Below are 15,000 nucleotides of genomic sequence, written 5' to 3'. Positions count from 1 at the left end.
AGCAATTGACAGTTATTGCTTTAGCATCAGGACCAACGCAGCTCTGGAGAATAAGAGAATCGTCAAAGTCTCCCTTTATTTTCCAGTACTCTTCCTCGTGTGAAATTATCACTGCTTGAATACCATCATGTCACCACTAACATAGCACGCCATATTTCTTGCACCGCACGGGCAGAACATCAGTAGGTAAAAAGTGCCCTCATTAATATTTGACCGTTATGTCGTTAGCATCGGCGCCAACACAACTCGGGGGAATCAATCAGTTATATCCAACTGTTTATTTTATCTCCGTGTGTAACCCATGTATCACCTTGGACACAACGGCTAGGGCAGCGAGAGTACAGCGCTCATCAATATTTGATTGTTTGTTTCATTAGCATCAAAGGACAACGCAGCCCTATTTTTGTTGTATTAGTTTGTTTGCTACTTGCGGCTAATTACCGTCGCACCAAATCAGTTTATAAGACGTTTGTGTCTCGGCTCTCCTTTGTCACTACCACTTCCCTTTAGTTCCCATCACACTTTGACCGTTATTGCATCGATATGAAGGCCGAGGAGGCCTGAGAGAACCATTAAGGTTTTACTTTACTTTCCAGTTTTCGTCCTCACGCCATACGTTCACTGCTTGTGGCACTACTGTGTTACACCTAACACGGCATGCCATACCTCTTGTAGGTCAACAAAGGAGCGCTCATCAATATTTGACCGTTATTTCACTAATTGGCATCAGGGTCTCCGCATCCGGGGGGGAAAACACACTAACTTTGCTTTTCTGTTCTTTGTGTCAATCTCGTGTCACCCCTAACAGGGAATGCCATATTTCAAGTGTTGCATAGTAGCAGGTAAAACAAGACGCTCATCAATATTTGACTGTTATTTCATTAGCACCAGGACCGACGAAGCCTGAGAGAATCATACAATTACCACTTTACTGTCCAGTTATTGTCCTCGTACCAAACTTGTGCTGCTTGAAGCACCATCGTGTCACCCCTTACATGGAATGCAATATCTCTTGCACCGCTTGGGCAGAACGGCAGTGGGTGAACAAAAAGTGTTCATCAATTTGTCACCGTCATTTCATTAGCATTAGGAGTAACAGAAACAATTCTCCCCTAAATTTACAGTTCTCTTCTTTGTACCATGCCTGTGTAACCCCTAACATGGCATGCCATATTTCCATCACGGCATTGGCATAGGCCGGCATCAGGTGAAAAGATCGCTCATCAATATTTGACCGGTATTTCATTAGCAGTGCAGCCAAGGCGGCTCTGGATGAGCATAAAGCTGTCCCCTAACGGTCTGTTGTCGCTGTCTGTCCTGGAAGTTTTGCATTGCGTGGTACTCTAAACAAATTGTTGTCTAAGCCTGCAAATCGCCATCCCTCTTCGGTGAGAGAGTGTGTGGAGGGTTCGGGGGGGGGGGGGGGGGGGGGGGGGGTGGGGGGGGGGGGGGCGGGTGGGGGTGGGGGCAGGGAAGGGAAGGGCTTGGTGATGAGAAACAAGGGAGGGAGTCGTGGTTGCATGGGAAGAGGAATCGGGACATAAAACAGATAGTGTGACAGAAAGGAAAAGAATATAGTTATGTAAGTAATTAGCTGCGCCCGAACATTTGTGCTTGTGACACGGAGATACTAGACTTGGTTTTGTATGTTAAACGCTATACACTCGAACATAGTTTCGCATGTTAAAAAGCATTGTAGTAATGTATCTCTAGTGATTCGACTGCTTGTTTGTGTGTATGCTTGGCTTCAGCATTTGTTGGGTCGTATGCAGGGCCGGCTGCATGTTTGTGCATCAGCAGTACTATATATTCACACGTGCATCACAAGTATGTGTGTGTGTGTGTGTGTGTGTGTGTGTGTGTGTGTGTGTGTGGGTGGGTGGGTGTGTGTGTGTGTATGTCATGTGTGTGTGTGGGGGGGAGGAATGCATTTTCGGTTACACACAGAACAAAGGAATTGTTTGGGAGCAGTTGGATAGTCCTCACATTCAAACCATTAGGTGTATAAATGGAAAACAGAAAGCTGTCTTAAGTTGGGTTTGATAAGGATGGGGCTGTTGTTTTTATTAGTGTGGTGTATACTCATAAGTATACCTTCATTAGATGCAAGTAAATTGACTGTGGGTGAATTGCTTTTATCGTTACAAGTTTTAGAAGCTTCATAAATCGGTTTGAAATATGAACATATACAGGTGTTCCCTCAAGTTTGAAAGTCAATTTAACATGTTTATGGAAACGGTGTTGTATATAACATGTGTGTGTGTTATAATCCGTTGCAGGCAGATTGGGTACGCTAAAAAATGTATCCATTTAATGTAGCCATGGACAATAAAGTAGGGGAAGGGCTCCTAATATGGACCGGCTCCTAATATGGACCACCTCCAGTTCTGACAAACTAGCGGCGCTAGAGCGCTCAAAACAATTTCATTCGCTGTATTCACCCTCTCTGGATAACTTGCACATGTCAAAACAGTTGCAGAAACACAAACTTCAAAACCGTTAGGCTTTTTCTCTTTTTTTCACTTTTGGCAGCGTTCACTCTAAATTTGCCGCCTAAAACGGACTCGTTTCTGTCCACAGCCAAAGCTTTTATCACACAAAACGTGCTACATATGACAGCTAAGACTGTATTTGTTACATTTTAGCAGTGTTGACCCCGAGTTTCTACTGCACAAAAAAAATAATAGCAAAATCTCAAAGTATGCGTGAGTCCCCTAATATGGACCACCTTCAACAAATCGAAGAAAATAAAAGCTAAAGGCTATTTTCATTAATTCATTAAGAAGCTTGCTGAAAATAACCTATAACTAGCCCTCGAGATATCAAAAATATATAACAAATAGTCTTCTTTTCGTGGAAGTTGATAATTTCACTTATTTTCACTATGTTTTTGATAAGCTTCTTTAGTTTCCTGGTGTGTTTCAAATAATGCTCTCATCTACCCAAAACAGATAAATCTAAAGCATATTTTAATTAGTCTGACTTGCACACTAAGTTGTATCATGTTATCCCAGCGAAGCTGGAGGTATCCCGTGAACGCCATACTGTAATCGACTTGAGAAATGTGCATACCGAATAATACATGATAAAGAAGGATTCTTTGTGCCCGGCTACGTGCTACAGGTGGAGATGGAAGTTCACCAAAAATTGGGACCATACTAACAAAAATACGGTGGGTGCAATAGTCGCCCCCATTTTTTCAGCAAACGCCACCCAAGGCCGTTTTGGACGGGTAGAAATTCCGTAGTTTCCAAGTCTATGGATAAAGCTCGCGTAAGAAGAATACGTCACGGTCGAAAGTCTTTGACGTCAATTAATGCATCATGACGTCATGCCTCCCTGAAGTCTTTCTCTCTCGCGCAGTGTGTGTGTTTGTGTTCATTTTGTGCACATGTGTTAGTGTTACTGTTTGTCACGGTGTGTGTGTGTGTGTGTGTGTGTGTGTGTGTGTGTGTGTGTGTGTGTGTGTGTGTGCGCACGCGTGCATGAGTCTGTACTCGTATGTGTGTGGTGTGTGTGTGTGTGTATTTGTGTGTGTGTGTGTGTGTGTGTGTGTGTGTGTGTGTGTGTGTGTGTGTGTGTGCGCACGCGTGCATGAGTCTGTACTCGTGTGTGTATAAATGTGTGTGTGGGTATAAGTGTATGTGTGTGCGTGTATGTGTGTTTGTTTGTAAAGGTGTGTATGTCCGTCTGTCCATATGTGCGTATGGGTGTGTGTTTTGTGTGTATGAAGTTTTTTGTGAGAGTGAGTGAGTGCGTGTTAGTGAGTGTGTGTATGTGTGTGTGTGACTTGGGGTGTGTGTGTGTGTATGCGTGGGTGTGTGTGTGTGTGTGTGTGTGTGTGTGTGTGTGTGTGTGTGTGTGTGTGTGTGAGCATGAGTTTGTGTGTATGTTTGTGTGTGTATGAGTGTGTATATGTGTTTGTTTGTAAAGGTGTGTGTGTCCGACTGTCTATGTGCGTATTTGTTTGTGCGTATGTACAGTGTGTGTGTGTGTGTGTGTGTGTGTGTGTGTGTGTGTGTATGTGTGTGTGTGTCTGTTTGTATAAGAGAGAAAGAGAGAGAAAGAGAGAGAGAAAGAGAGTGGGTGGGTGTGTGTATGTGTGTGTGTGTGTGTGCGTGTGTGTATGTGTGTGTATGTGTGTTTGTTTGTAAAGGTGTTTATGTCCGTCTGTCTATATGTGCGTATGGGGGTGTGTTTTGTGTGTATGAAGTGTGTGTGAGAGAGTGAGTGAGTGCGTGTGAGTGAATGTGTATGTGTGTACGTGTGTGACTTAGGGTGTGTGTGTGTGTGTGCGTGTGCGTGTGTGTGTGCGTGTGTGTGTGTGTGTTCGTGTGTGTGTGTGTTTGAGAGAGAGAAAGAGAGAGAGTAAGAGAGAGGTTTGTCTTTCGCTGGGGTATGCAGTGCCTTGGCGTTGCACATCTACTTAATTTTTATATTTTTAATTTTCAGAGCTTGTTTTTAATCCGAAAATAACATATTTATATGTTTTTAGAATCAGAAAATGATGAAGAATACGATAAACGTGATTTTGAATCGTTTTATATAAAAAAAAATATATAATCCCAGCGAAGCTGGAGGTATCCCACGAACGCATTTTTATACCGATAATACATGATAAAGAAGGATTCTTTGTGCCCGGCTACGTGCTACAGTTGGAGATGGAAGTTCACCAAAAGTTGGGACCATACTAACAAAAATACGGTGGGTGCAATAGTCGCCCCCATTTTTTCAGCAAACGCCACCCAAGGCCGCTTTGGACGGGTAGAAATTCTGTACTTTCCAAGTCTATTTGTGTGTGGTTGTTCAAGACTATGGATAAAGCTCGCGTGAGAAGATTACGTCACGGTCAAAAGTCTTTGACGTCAATTAATGCATCATGACGTCATGCCTCCCTGTAGTCTTTTTCTCTCGCGCGGTGTGTGTGTGTGTGTGTGTGTGTGTGTGTTCATTTTGTGCACGTGTTAGTGTTAGAGTGTGTGTGTGTGTGTGCGCGTGCATGAGTCTGTACTCGTGTGTGTGTGTGTGTGTGTGTGTGTGTGTGTGTGTGTGTGTGTGTGTGTGTGTGTGTGTGTGTAAGAAAGACTGAGATAGAGGGAGAAAGAGTGTGTGTGTGTGTGTGAATGTGTGTGTGCATGAGTTTGTGTGTATGTTTGTGTGTGTAGAAGTGTGTATATGTGTCTGTTTGTAAAGGTGTGTGTGTCCGTCTGTCTATGTGCGTATTTGTTTGTTTGTTTGCTTAACGCCCAGCCGACCACGAAGGGCCATAATTATCAGGTCGGTGCTGCTTTGAGATATAACGTGCGCCACACACAAGGCAGAAGTCACAGCACAGGTTTCATGTCTCACCCAGTCACATTATTCTGACACCGGACCAACCAGTCCTAGCATGCACTAACCCCATAATGCCAGACGCCAGGCGGAGCAGCCACTAGATTGCCAATTTTAAAGTCTTAGGTATGACCCGGCCTGGGTTCTAACCCATGACCTCCCGATCACGGGGCGGACGCCTTACCACTAGGCCAACCGTGTATGTGCGTATAAGTGTGTGTTTTGTGTGTATGAGATTTGTGTGAGTCAATGTGTGTGTGTGTGTGTGTGTGTGTGTGTGTGTGTGTGAGTGTCTGTTTGTATAAGAGAGAGAGAAAGAGAGTGGGTGGGTGGGAGTGTGTTTGTGCGTGTGCGTAAGTGTATGTGTGTGTGTATGTGTGTTTGTTTGTAAAGGTGTGTATGTCCGTCTGTCTATATGTGCGTATGGGTGTGTGTATGAAGTGTGTGTGAGAGAGTGAGTGAGTGAGTGTGCATTTTTGTACGTGTGTAACTTGAGGTATGTGTGTGTGTGTGTGTGTGTGTGTGTGTGTGTGTGTGTGTGTGTGTGTGTGTGTGTGTGTGTGTGTGTGTGTGTGTGTTTGAGAGACAGAGAGAGAGGTTTGTCTTTCGCTGGGGTATGCAGTGCCTTGGCGTTGCACATCTACTTAATTTTGAAGTATTAGGGGGATTTTTACAGTAATTCGTGAAGGCCGCTTAACTGGTCCATATTAGGCGCCCAGGCTCCTAATATGGACCATTTGGGATTTTTCCTGTATTTAATTTTTGCTGAATGTCTATCAAAGCTATTTTACTCTAATTAGGCCTAACGGTTAACCTAAGAGAGAAGGACTACCAACCACAAAATGAAACTTCTTCGCAAGAAAACAAGCTAGTTATCAGCATAAAACAAAAAGCGGTCCATATTAGGAGCCCTTCCCCTACTGTGTTGTTATTGTTATGCATACTCTATAATGGTTTCTTTATTTCTTCCAGGCACACATCCATCCAACAGTACAGGATGCAGAACTCAGTTTCAGCCACAGTGTCTTCGCTTGCTCCTGTGTTGCTGGTTGTTGCTCTACGGCACGTGGCCCAGTTGCGGATGGTGAAGATGACGTCATCGTTTACACGTCATCAGGAGATCCTTGCCTCTCAGGGCGCACGCAGCACGGGTGCAACATGTACTTACGATACAGTGGCATGCACATGGTTGTTGCATAGCGTTCCGTTCCAGTGCAATATGTGCAAGTGCATACAGGGAGCAGTTTGTAGTGTGAAATGTCGATTTAAGAAAATCAAAACGATCCGCGAAACGGGCTTTCAGGAAGTGGTGTGGTAGTGTGCAGATTAAGTCGTTGAAGCAGTCACTGTATATATATAAATTATAATGTGTGTTTTATCAGTGAATATTCGTGGTGTGCAGTTGTGGCCTACAAACAATGTAAAGGCTACAAACTACAGCACCGATGGGAGTGCCTGTAACAAGTGTATGACTCTAAAACAAACACGACGACAAACTACAGTGCCTGCATTCAGTTATAAGTTTGCGTCTTCAAGAAAGAAGATTGTGGGAAACTTCGAACGGACGCAGTGCCTGCATTCAGACATAAGTATGAGACTTTGAAAAGAAGACGGTGGAAAACTGCAAATGGATGCAATGCCTACATTCGTTCAAAGCATGAGACGGCTTCAAGTAGAAGACGACGGGAAACTAAACATGGTATAAGTGTGCGGCTCCAAGGCGACCACGCGAGCTAATGAGCGTACACAGTAACAGACTGGTGGCGAATAAAACGAAGAAGCAGCTCCCAGTTTTCCATGCCGAAAAAAACCCAAAAATATAACAAAGGGAGAATACGAAAAAAGCGCAGCGCGACCAAGCAGTTTCAAGGGAAGTCAAAAACACCTGGATGTGTGTGAAGAAAATTAAACTTACGCTTTGTGGATTGGCTGGTCGAATTTAACCCATGCAACCAAGGGAGGTTACTGTGTCGTGACTCTCAGGGGAAGCAATCTACAGAGAACAATGTGAAGGAATTTGCGAATATTCTGTGGTGTTGTTCTGTTTGAGCTTACGCTTACGTATTTGACATATGCTGTTTAATACACACCCCATTTACAAGACTGTTGATGTTCAAACTCTGAGCAAACGCTGTTCAAATCCTTCTGAAGCTGCAAGCACGTCTAAAATACACTGCCATATATGTGATTGGGCGACTCCCAAACAATCTCCCAAAGTGTCCGTACGTTGCGCGTGTCTTAATTGTTATGACACGAATACTCTTTACTTACACACAAAATAAAACATAAAAACAACAGGTAACATAAGACGTTCTCTTTGCGCATGTGTCATCCTATCGGAAGGGCTTATGATTCACATACACGTCTATGTCAGCAAGATCTATTTAGCAAATGTTTAGATATTTTCAGCCGAGAGTAAGACATTTTCGGTGAATTGGATAATTCAGACAATGGCGAGGCAGCAAAGTAAACCATACCGAACTGGCCAAGCATGATACATCTAAAACGATACCGTCCTTTTTGCTTGGCAGGATCCGATCAAAGAAACAAAGGGACGTCATCGCTGGAAATATAGACGTCGTGTACAACAAGAGCAAGTGAGAGTTAAGGGGAACCACTCTCCTGGCGCATGAGAGAATAGACATCAACTTTCATCCTCAAGTATGATAAGAAATAAGAAGATGAAAGTCGCTTGCTCATTTCAATGCTTGTTATTCTCTCAGGTGCCAGGAGATTGGTTCCGACTAACTCTCATACTGATGCAGATGTGGTCTAATTTTAGCGCGCTTATGTCCCTTGTTTTTGTTAGGTCTTATCATTAGTGCTGTGACTCATTTGGTTATGATAAATGCAATCTGTTCAATCTCCAGCAGAGAACATGCATTTCGAGATACAGCGTTTAATGATTTTGATTAGATTGAAGGTCAAATGAATGGTTTGAAGGTTAAGTTGTTTTTTCACGTACTGTGGATTTAAAATTATATCAATGCGCTGTAAAATGCGCCCGTGTGTAATAGAGATAATAATCTGGTATTGAGTCCAAAGATGTTCCAGGACCTTTAAAGATATGGCACAATGGAGGACCGTGTCTTGTTGATGTGTCGAAGTTGGGAAATACAAAGAAGTGTGTTTTAATGATAAGTGTGTTGTGCAGATTGATCATCACTGGCTAATTAGAAGGGTGCGCCAATAAAAGGTATCTCAGGTTCTTTGTTTGTAGTATCAGTACCAGCCATGAAACGAAATGCCATGGACAGCTCTTAAATTGTACTTTTACGTGGTGAATAATAAAACTAACACACAATCTCTCTTCCAAAAAAGATCTTACCTACAACATTTCTTGACGTTTCTTTGGTTGTTTTTAAAATGATGTTTGTTTGTATTTTGTTAGACGGCATTTTGTAGAAAAAAAAGTTTAAACACACATTGGTGCGATATACGGGCTTGCTTCAAAAACGTGGGTGACAATACCAAACCGAAATCACCGACCAAAAAAGACGGTGGAATGAACGACTCAAGTTATATATGCGTTTTTGCTGACGGTTAATGACCTACTTGATTGTGAAACTGTCAAACAAAGTTTGCACGTGCAGTAGTGGGCATTGGCGCATTCATGTTATCGTCGCTGTTCTGATGACGACATCAGCAGGCGTCAAGAACGTGTGATTTTATTTACGGTAATTGTTATAGTAGGCTTCAAGAGCTTGTGACTTTATTTAAGGTAATTGTTATAGTAGGCTTCAAGAGCTTGTGACTTTATTTAAGGTAATTGTTATAGTAGGCTTCAAGAGCTTGTGACTTTATTTAAGGTAATTGTTATAGTAGGCTTCAAGAGCTTGTGACTTTATTTAAGGTAATTGTTATAGTAGGCTTCAAGAGCTTGTGACTTTATTTAAGGTAATTGTTATAGTAGGCTTCAAGAGCTTGTGACTTTATTTAAGGTAATTGTTATAGTAGGCTTCAAGAGCTTGTGACTCTATTTAAGGTAATTGTTATAGTAGGCTTCAAGAGCTTGTGACTCTATTTAAGGTAATTGTTATAGTAGGCTTCAAGAGCTTGTGACTCTATTTAAGGTAATTGTTATAGTAGGCTTCAAGAGCTTGTGACTTTATTTAAGGTAACTGTTATAGTAGGCTTCAAGAGCTTGTGACTCTATTTAAGGTAATTGTTATAGTAGGCTTCAAGAGCTTGTGACTTTATTTAAGGTAACTGTTATAGTAGGCTTCAAGAGCTTGTGACGTTATTCACGGTAACGGTGGTGCAAGATTTGTTTTAATCCTGAAAATAAAGACACCAGTAAGACGTGTTATACTTTGTCGGTCTCCGATTGCAGAGTACAAACATGTACACGACTTGTTTACAATGCTACAAACATTGTTATGCAAATCATGACCGACTTGTCCATTACATTTCTAGAGTACATCAACAACAGTACAGCGGAACCATCCCCCCCCCCCCCCCACACACACACACACAAACACCTCGTTCTAACACTGTATGCCCCCCCCCCCCCACACCCCCTTCCGGTTCACTACCTCAATGGACGGACTTCAGTTCTTGCTCTGAGGATACTGATTACGGTCAACTGTATACTGGTTCAGGCCTTGACGTCCTAGTAAGGGGCTATGCCTACGGCCGAGTTGTTTTACTCGGAATACTCTTAAGGCCAGCCGTATACTTCTGGCATACACGTTAGGGAGAATTGCATGAGGGACAATAAACATGTGTTATGTTCATCTGCGACAACTGTTTGAGATTGGCTTACTCCAGGATTAGTTTTACAGGAACAAGGAAATATTTGAAGCGGATTTTTTTGTTCTTTCTAGTTTTCTTTTGTTCAGTTTTTTTTTCTTCTTTTCTTCGTTTTTTTTTTACTTCTGTTTCCGTTTTCTTTTGTTTGTGTTCGTGTGTGTGTTTTTTGTTGTTGGTTTTTTTTTGCCTTTAATTTGTTTGCTATAATTAATATCACTTAGGAGGGATATCAAGCAAAGGGTATCTAACTGGCAAAGCCAGAGTTGTTCTTGTTCTGATTTTTTGTTTGAATTTTTTCCCTGTTTAGCTTTACACTGCTGCGAAAACTATCCGGTACCAATAATGCCCTTTAAACGTTTTAAAGCTGACGTAAAACCCAGGAGCATCCCACAGGCACACTCACATTAACAAATTATCTATCTATCTATGATTCGTATTAAGCCAACGCTCGACTAGACAGTACTACTAATTATCCAGGTTTTTTTTTGGGGCGTCTACTTTGTTCATGTTATCAAAGTGCATAAAGCCCTACACGTGCTGAGCTATTGCCCCTCAAAGTCCGCCCCGTTTTTAGAAGTTATGTCAACATTCGAAATGTTTTAATATTATGCATAAATGGCTGTCTTATGTGTTAAGTGCCTGTGTCTTACTTATATTGAGTTATGTGCGTCACAGGTATATGATCTTACAAGTTCATGTGATCCTCCAGGAAGAAGATATAGGTTAAGCAAAATGATAAGTATGGCAGCCATTTGCATTTCATATTTTCCAAAATATCTACTTCATGTAGCAACTAATCAAAAGAAACATACGTACACGTGCACGGAAGGATGTAGACCAACTGTCGAGGTGATAAGATACCCTCCTCAATGCCAGGTTCCAATTAGTCGCACTATGCACCTTATTTACAATTTTTTTAAAAAACGCGAATTACTTCATTTTTAGCGACTATCACGTGATTGATCCAGTTATACACAGTGAGGTTTATATCAAAGGAAAGTGCAGAGTCTTGGGAACACGACGGTTCCAAAATTAGGAGTACCGGTCAAAAAACAAATACGCACGAAGCATACATGAAAACGGTGACTTTCGTACGTAACAGTTTAGTTTACCCTCACATTAACTTACCTCAAACAGAACAGAGCGACTTGGAAACCGACGAGTCGATATACTGATACCCCCTCCCCCCCCCCCCCCCCCTGATCCTCATGCTCGAAAACTCACGTGTTATACTCGAAGTCAGAATTTGTATTTTAAAGGCTTACTAACTTACTCCCGTGTTTACAAAGTATAGTTTGCCCACAATCGATGTCAAACGCACCATAAGACCATATAATGACGATATGTCGTCATGCGCGGACCATATACGTGCATTTCAGCTTGTTCTAGCCTCTGAAAAAGTGAGGATGTCAACAACGACACGGAGTTCTCTCCCTTGCGTCAACAGCGCATTTGTTGCCAAATCTATAAATAGGACGATCCAGATCAAAATGAAAATTAACATATCTCAACATTGAAGGGGTCCTAGGCCACAATATTTTGCAGGGAACTTAATTTAGCATGTCTCCAGCTGTTGGTAAAGCAATTAGCGTGTATAGTCATCGAGTACATATGGCTTTAACCCACGAAGCCTGGCAGTCGGTGGAGAGCCCGACCACGGATTCGTTACGTTCGCCGTTTAAGGGTTCGAATCTCTTTTAGAGTATTTTTCAAACTTTCTTTTTCAATTGTTCAACTTTTTCTTTATTTTCTGAACTCGTTCTTCTTGTATTTTATTCATTTTTCTTAATTCCAAAGGTTTTGAGCGATGTTTTGAAGATGGGATTAATCAAAGGGTTGCATAATACTTCCAGTGAACGATTTCCCAGACTTACGCATTCTATGTTCAGTAACATCGTATGATATCCCATTACCTTTCTTCTTTGTATCTGTTATTCTTGTGAGCTGATCTGGCCCGATATTGCTCAGTAGGCAAACTTGTACTCCAGCGGTAAGCAAACCAGCGAACGTCCTTTAGCATATAACGCCCGTCGGCATATAATGCCCTTCGGCAAAATTATAACGCCAGTCCCGGCAGTCGGCATACTTATAACGTCCGTCGGCATAATTATAACCTCCGTCGGCATAGATATAACGTCAATCTGCATAAGTGTAACGTCCGTCGGCATAGTTATAACGTCCGTCAGCATCATTGTAACGTCCGTCGGCATAATCATAACGTCCGTCGGCATAACGTTCTATTGCCCAGTCACTCAACTTACGTGCTTTTTTCTAAAGTAAAGTGTTTGCATTTGTGCATTTATGTATTTACTTAGTTATGCATGTGTTAATTATTTCCTTGATATTTTCTTCCTTTCTTTCCTTTTTTCTTTTCTTTGTTCATGTATTCATTGATGGAATGATGTATTTAGTTACCTTCAATTGACTTTGTGTTTATGATGTATGTGAATTGGAGTACAAAACGCACACTTTTTAAGATTCATGACTCGCGCACTAACATAAAATAATAATGATGTGCACTATCTCGTATGAGACTGCCACTGTCATCATTCTAAGAAAACTATTACCTCGTGTGTTTGTACATAGTAAAAATGTGAATTCTTATTGAAGATTTCAGAGGCAATGTTTGTCCCGCTATAATTATTTTGTTTGATGTATTGTTGTAGCGAGTAGAATAGTGGTGTGTGCGTGTGTGTGTGTGTGTGTGTGTGTGTGTGTGTGTGTGTGTGTGTGTGTGTGTGTGTGTGTGTGTGTGTGTGTGTGTGTGTGTGGCTCGCTGGCTGTATCTGTGTGTGCTTATCTATGAGCGTTGTTCTTTAATCGATTAAGAGACAGATCAAGATTCCATTTCCGTTGTGTGTGTGCTGCTCCTCTAGACTCTTAATATTTATTAAGACGACTGCAATATTGTTGATGTGAAGAATGTAGTTGTACTGTTGTCGGATGTGATCATGTTATCATAGCTGTACCATATATGTTGCAAGCACTGACGCTTCTTTGAGTGGGTGTGTTGTTGTTTTGTAATTCAAAACACCCACAGCCCTGCTATTGTTCTGTGTATTGGAACAACCATAGCAAGCAAAGATGTGGGGTTTTTTTCTGCACCCAAAAACAACAACAGTAATATGCTGGATCCCTGCTTTCCCAAGATAACTTTGAGAATTGAAGATTTGTATGTTGAGTACTCATTTTCAAACCTTGTATCCGGGTGTTTTGGGATACACTTACTTGTCACTAATTATCACAACCATCACCATAATTGTCAATTCGATTACTTGCATGCAATGGACTTCGACACAATGACAACAGTGCCTTAATCACCGTGACCAACGTGCAGTGTTCTTTGGATTAGTTGATGAACTTTATGCCACAATTGTCGTGGCAATTAAATGCATGATTGATTTGTCAATAGCTGTGTTTTGGTTGTACCTTAACTTTGTTCACTGGTCAGTTCAATGCGAATCGTGTCCTTATTGTGAACGTAATGTTCCCCTTCAGTTTACTTCCTTGTTAGCTGTGCTACTAATTGGCCTACCCAATCAGACAAGAAGCGTTAGTCAAGCACCTTTTGAAACCTTGGCACACTCATTCACTTACTTTACACCATGAATATTCATTGGTTTTTGTTTATGTCAGGCAAACACGCTCTGGCACACAAACAAACGTGGCCATTTCTGGTGTATATTATTTTGAACATCTTATATAAAAAAAATATTTAAAAAACTCTTCATGAAATTGCGCGATAACCCCCCGCGGGTTAGGGAGAAGAATGTACCCGATGCTCCCCAGCATGTCGTAAGAGGCGACTAACGGATTCTGTTTCTCTTTTTACCCTTGTTAAGTGTTTCTTTTATAGAATATACAATTTTTGTAAAGATTTTAGTCAAGCAGTATGTAAGAAATGTTAAGTCCTTTGTACTGGAAACTTGCATTTTCCCAGTAAGGTAATACATTGTACTACGTTGCAAGCCCCTGGAGCAAATTTTTGATTAGTGCTTTTGTGAACAAGAAACAATTGACAAGTGGCTCTATCCCATCTCCCCCCTTTCCTCGTCGCGATATAACCTTCGTGGTTGAAAACGACGTTAAACACCAAATAAAGAAAGAAACTTTCCGAACTGCGATACAAATCTACCGGCATGACGTATTGACTTTACCAAATATGCAACAAAAATGACGTTTTTGGCCTGCCTTAAACTGTAGGAACTTGTCGAAACTTTATGAATACAGAAACGCTACGTTTTCTGCGCACAACAGTATACTGCAACCACACACAGGAAGAATCAAGAGTCAGGTTTGAGTTCAGTCATCTCATCAATCAAATTAAATAACGGGTGGTTTGGGTTTTCTGACTTGCTAGCTGTTACTCTCAGTACTCATGAACCTTAAAGCACTGTGGGCAATCAAACGTCCAATCAAACGTAAGACTTCAACGAACTCGACGGAGTCAGAATGTAATAACAATCATGCTCGGGTTGAAAACCCTGAGTCCTGGTAGTTTCTATCGTACTTTGTAACTTATCATAAAGCGTAACATAGGCTACCGGTACTCCTTTGTGTCACCCTGAGACCAGCATCTGGTAGGGGCTTAATGTGCGACAATGGTCAAAATTAATGCGGACTGCGTGGTCTTGCAACGATGCCTTGTGTCTTTGGTTGACGTAGAAACGCCGAAGCTTTGCCGTCATCACCCCATATATGCAAGGATGTATCGAACATGTACGTGCTACCCCGCGAGAATTTCAGAGCAAAAATATCGTGACTTGGGTGTGTTAAAAACATCTATCCAAATCCTAACAAAAACACTTGTCTGTCTTCCATTTGATGTTCAAAGCAAACGGAGACTGAGCGTAAGTACGGGATTGTTTTATAGTAGTTTATGTTATGATTTCATGAAGCAAAATCGAATCTTATCGA

At 41.6% G+C, this 15,000-nt stretch overlaps 1 protein-coding gene across 1 annotated transcript in view; it reads left to right on the top strand.

The window, feature by feature from the left end:
- The window catches only part of LOC138976701 (kin of IRRE-like protein 2), a gene marked incomplete in the record, with an annotated part of 167,169 nt that extends 157,391 nt beyond the window's left edge, over positions 1-9,778 (top strand). The window contains 1 exon segment of the mRNA XM_070349573.1: positions 6,304-9,778. Coding sequence (XP_070205674.1) covers positions 6,304-6,419 — 116 coding nt within the window.
- Between the last annotated feature and the right edge of the window lie 5,222 nt (positions 9,779-15,000).

The sequence above is a fragment of the Littorina saxatilis genome, linkage group LG1 (genome assembly GCF_037325665.1).
Source record: "Littorina saxatilis isolate snail1 linkage group LG1, US_GU_Lsax_2.0, whole genome shotgun sequence".
Taxonomy (NCBI): Eukaryota; Metazoa; Mollusca; class Gastropoda; order Littorinimorpha; family Littorinidae; genus Littorina; species Littorina saxatilis.
This window is presented reverse-complemented; position numbering and strand designations above follow the sequence as displayed.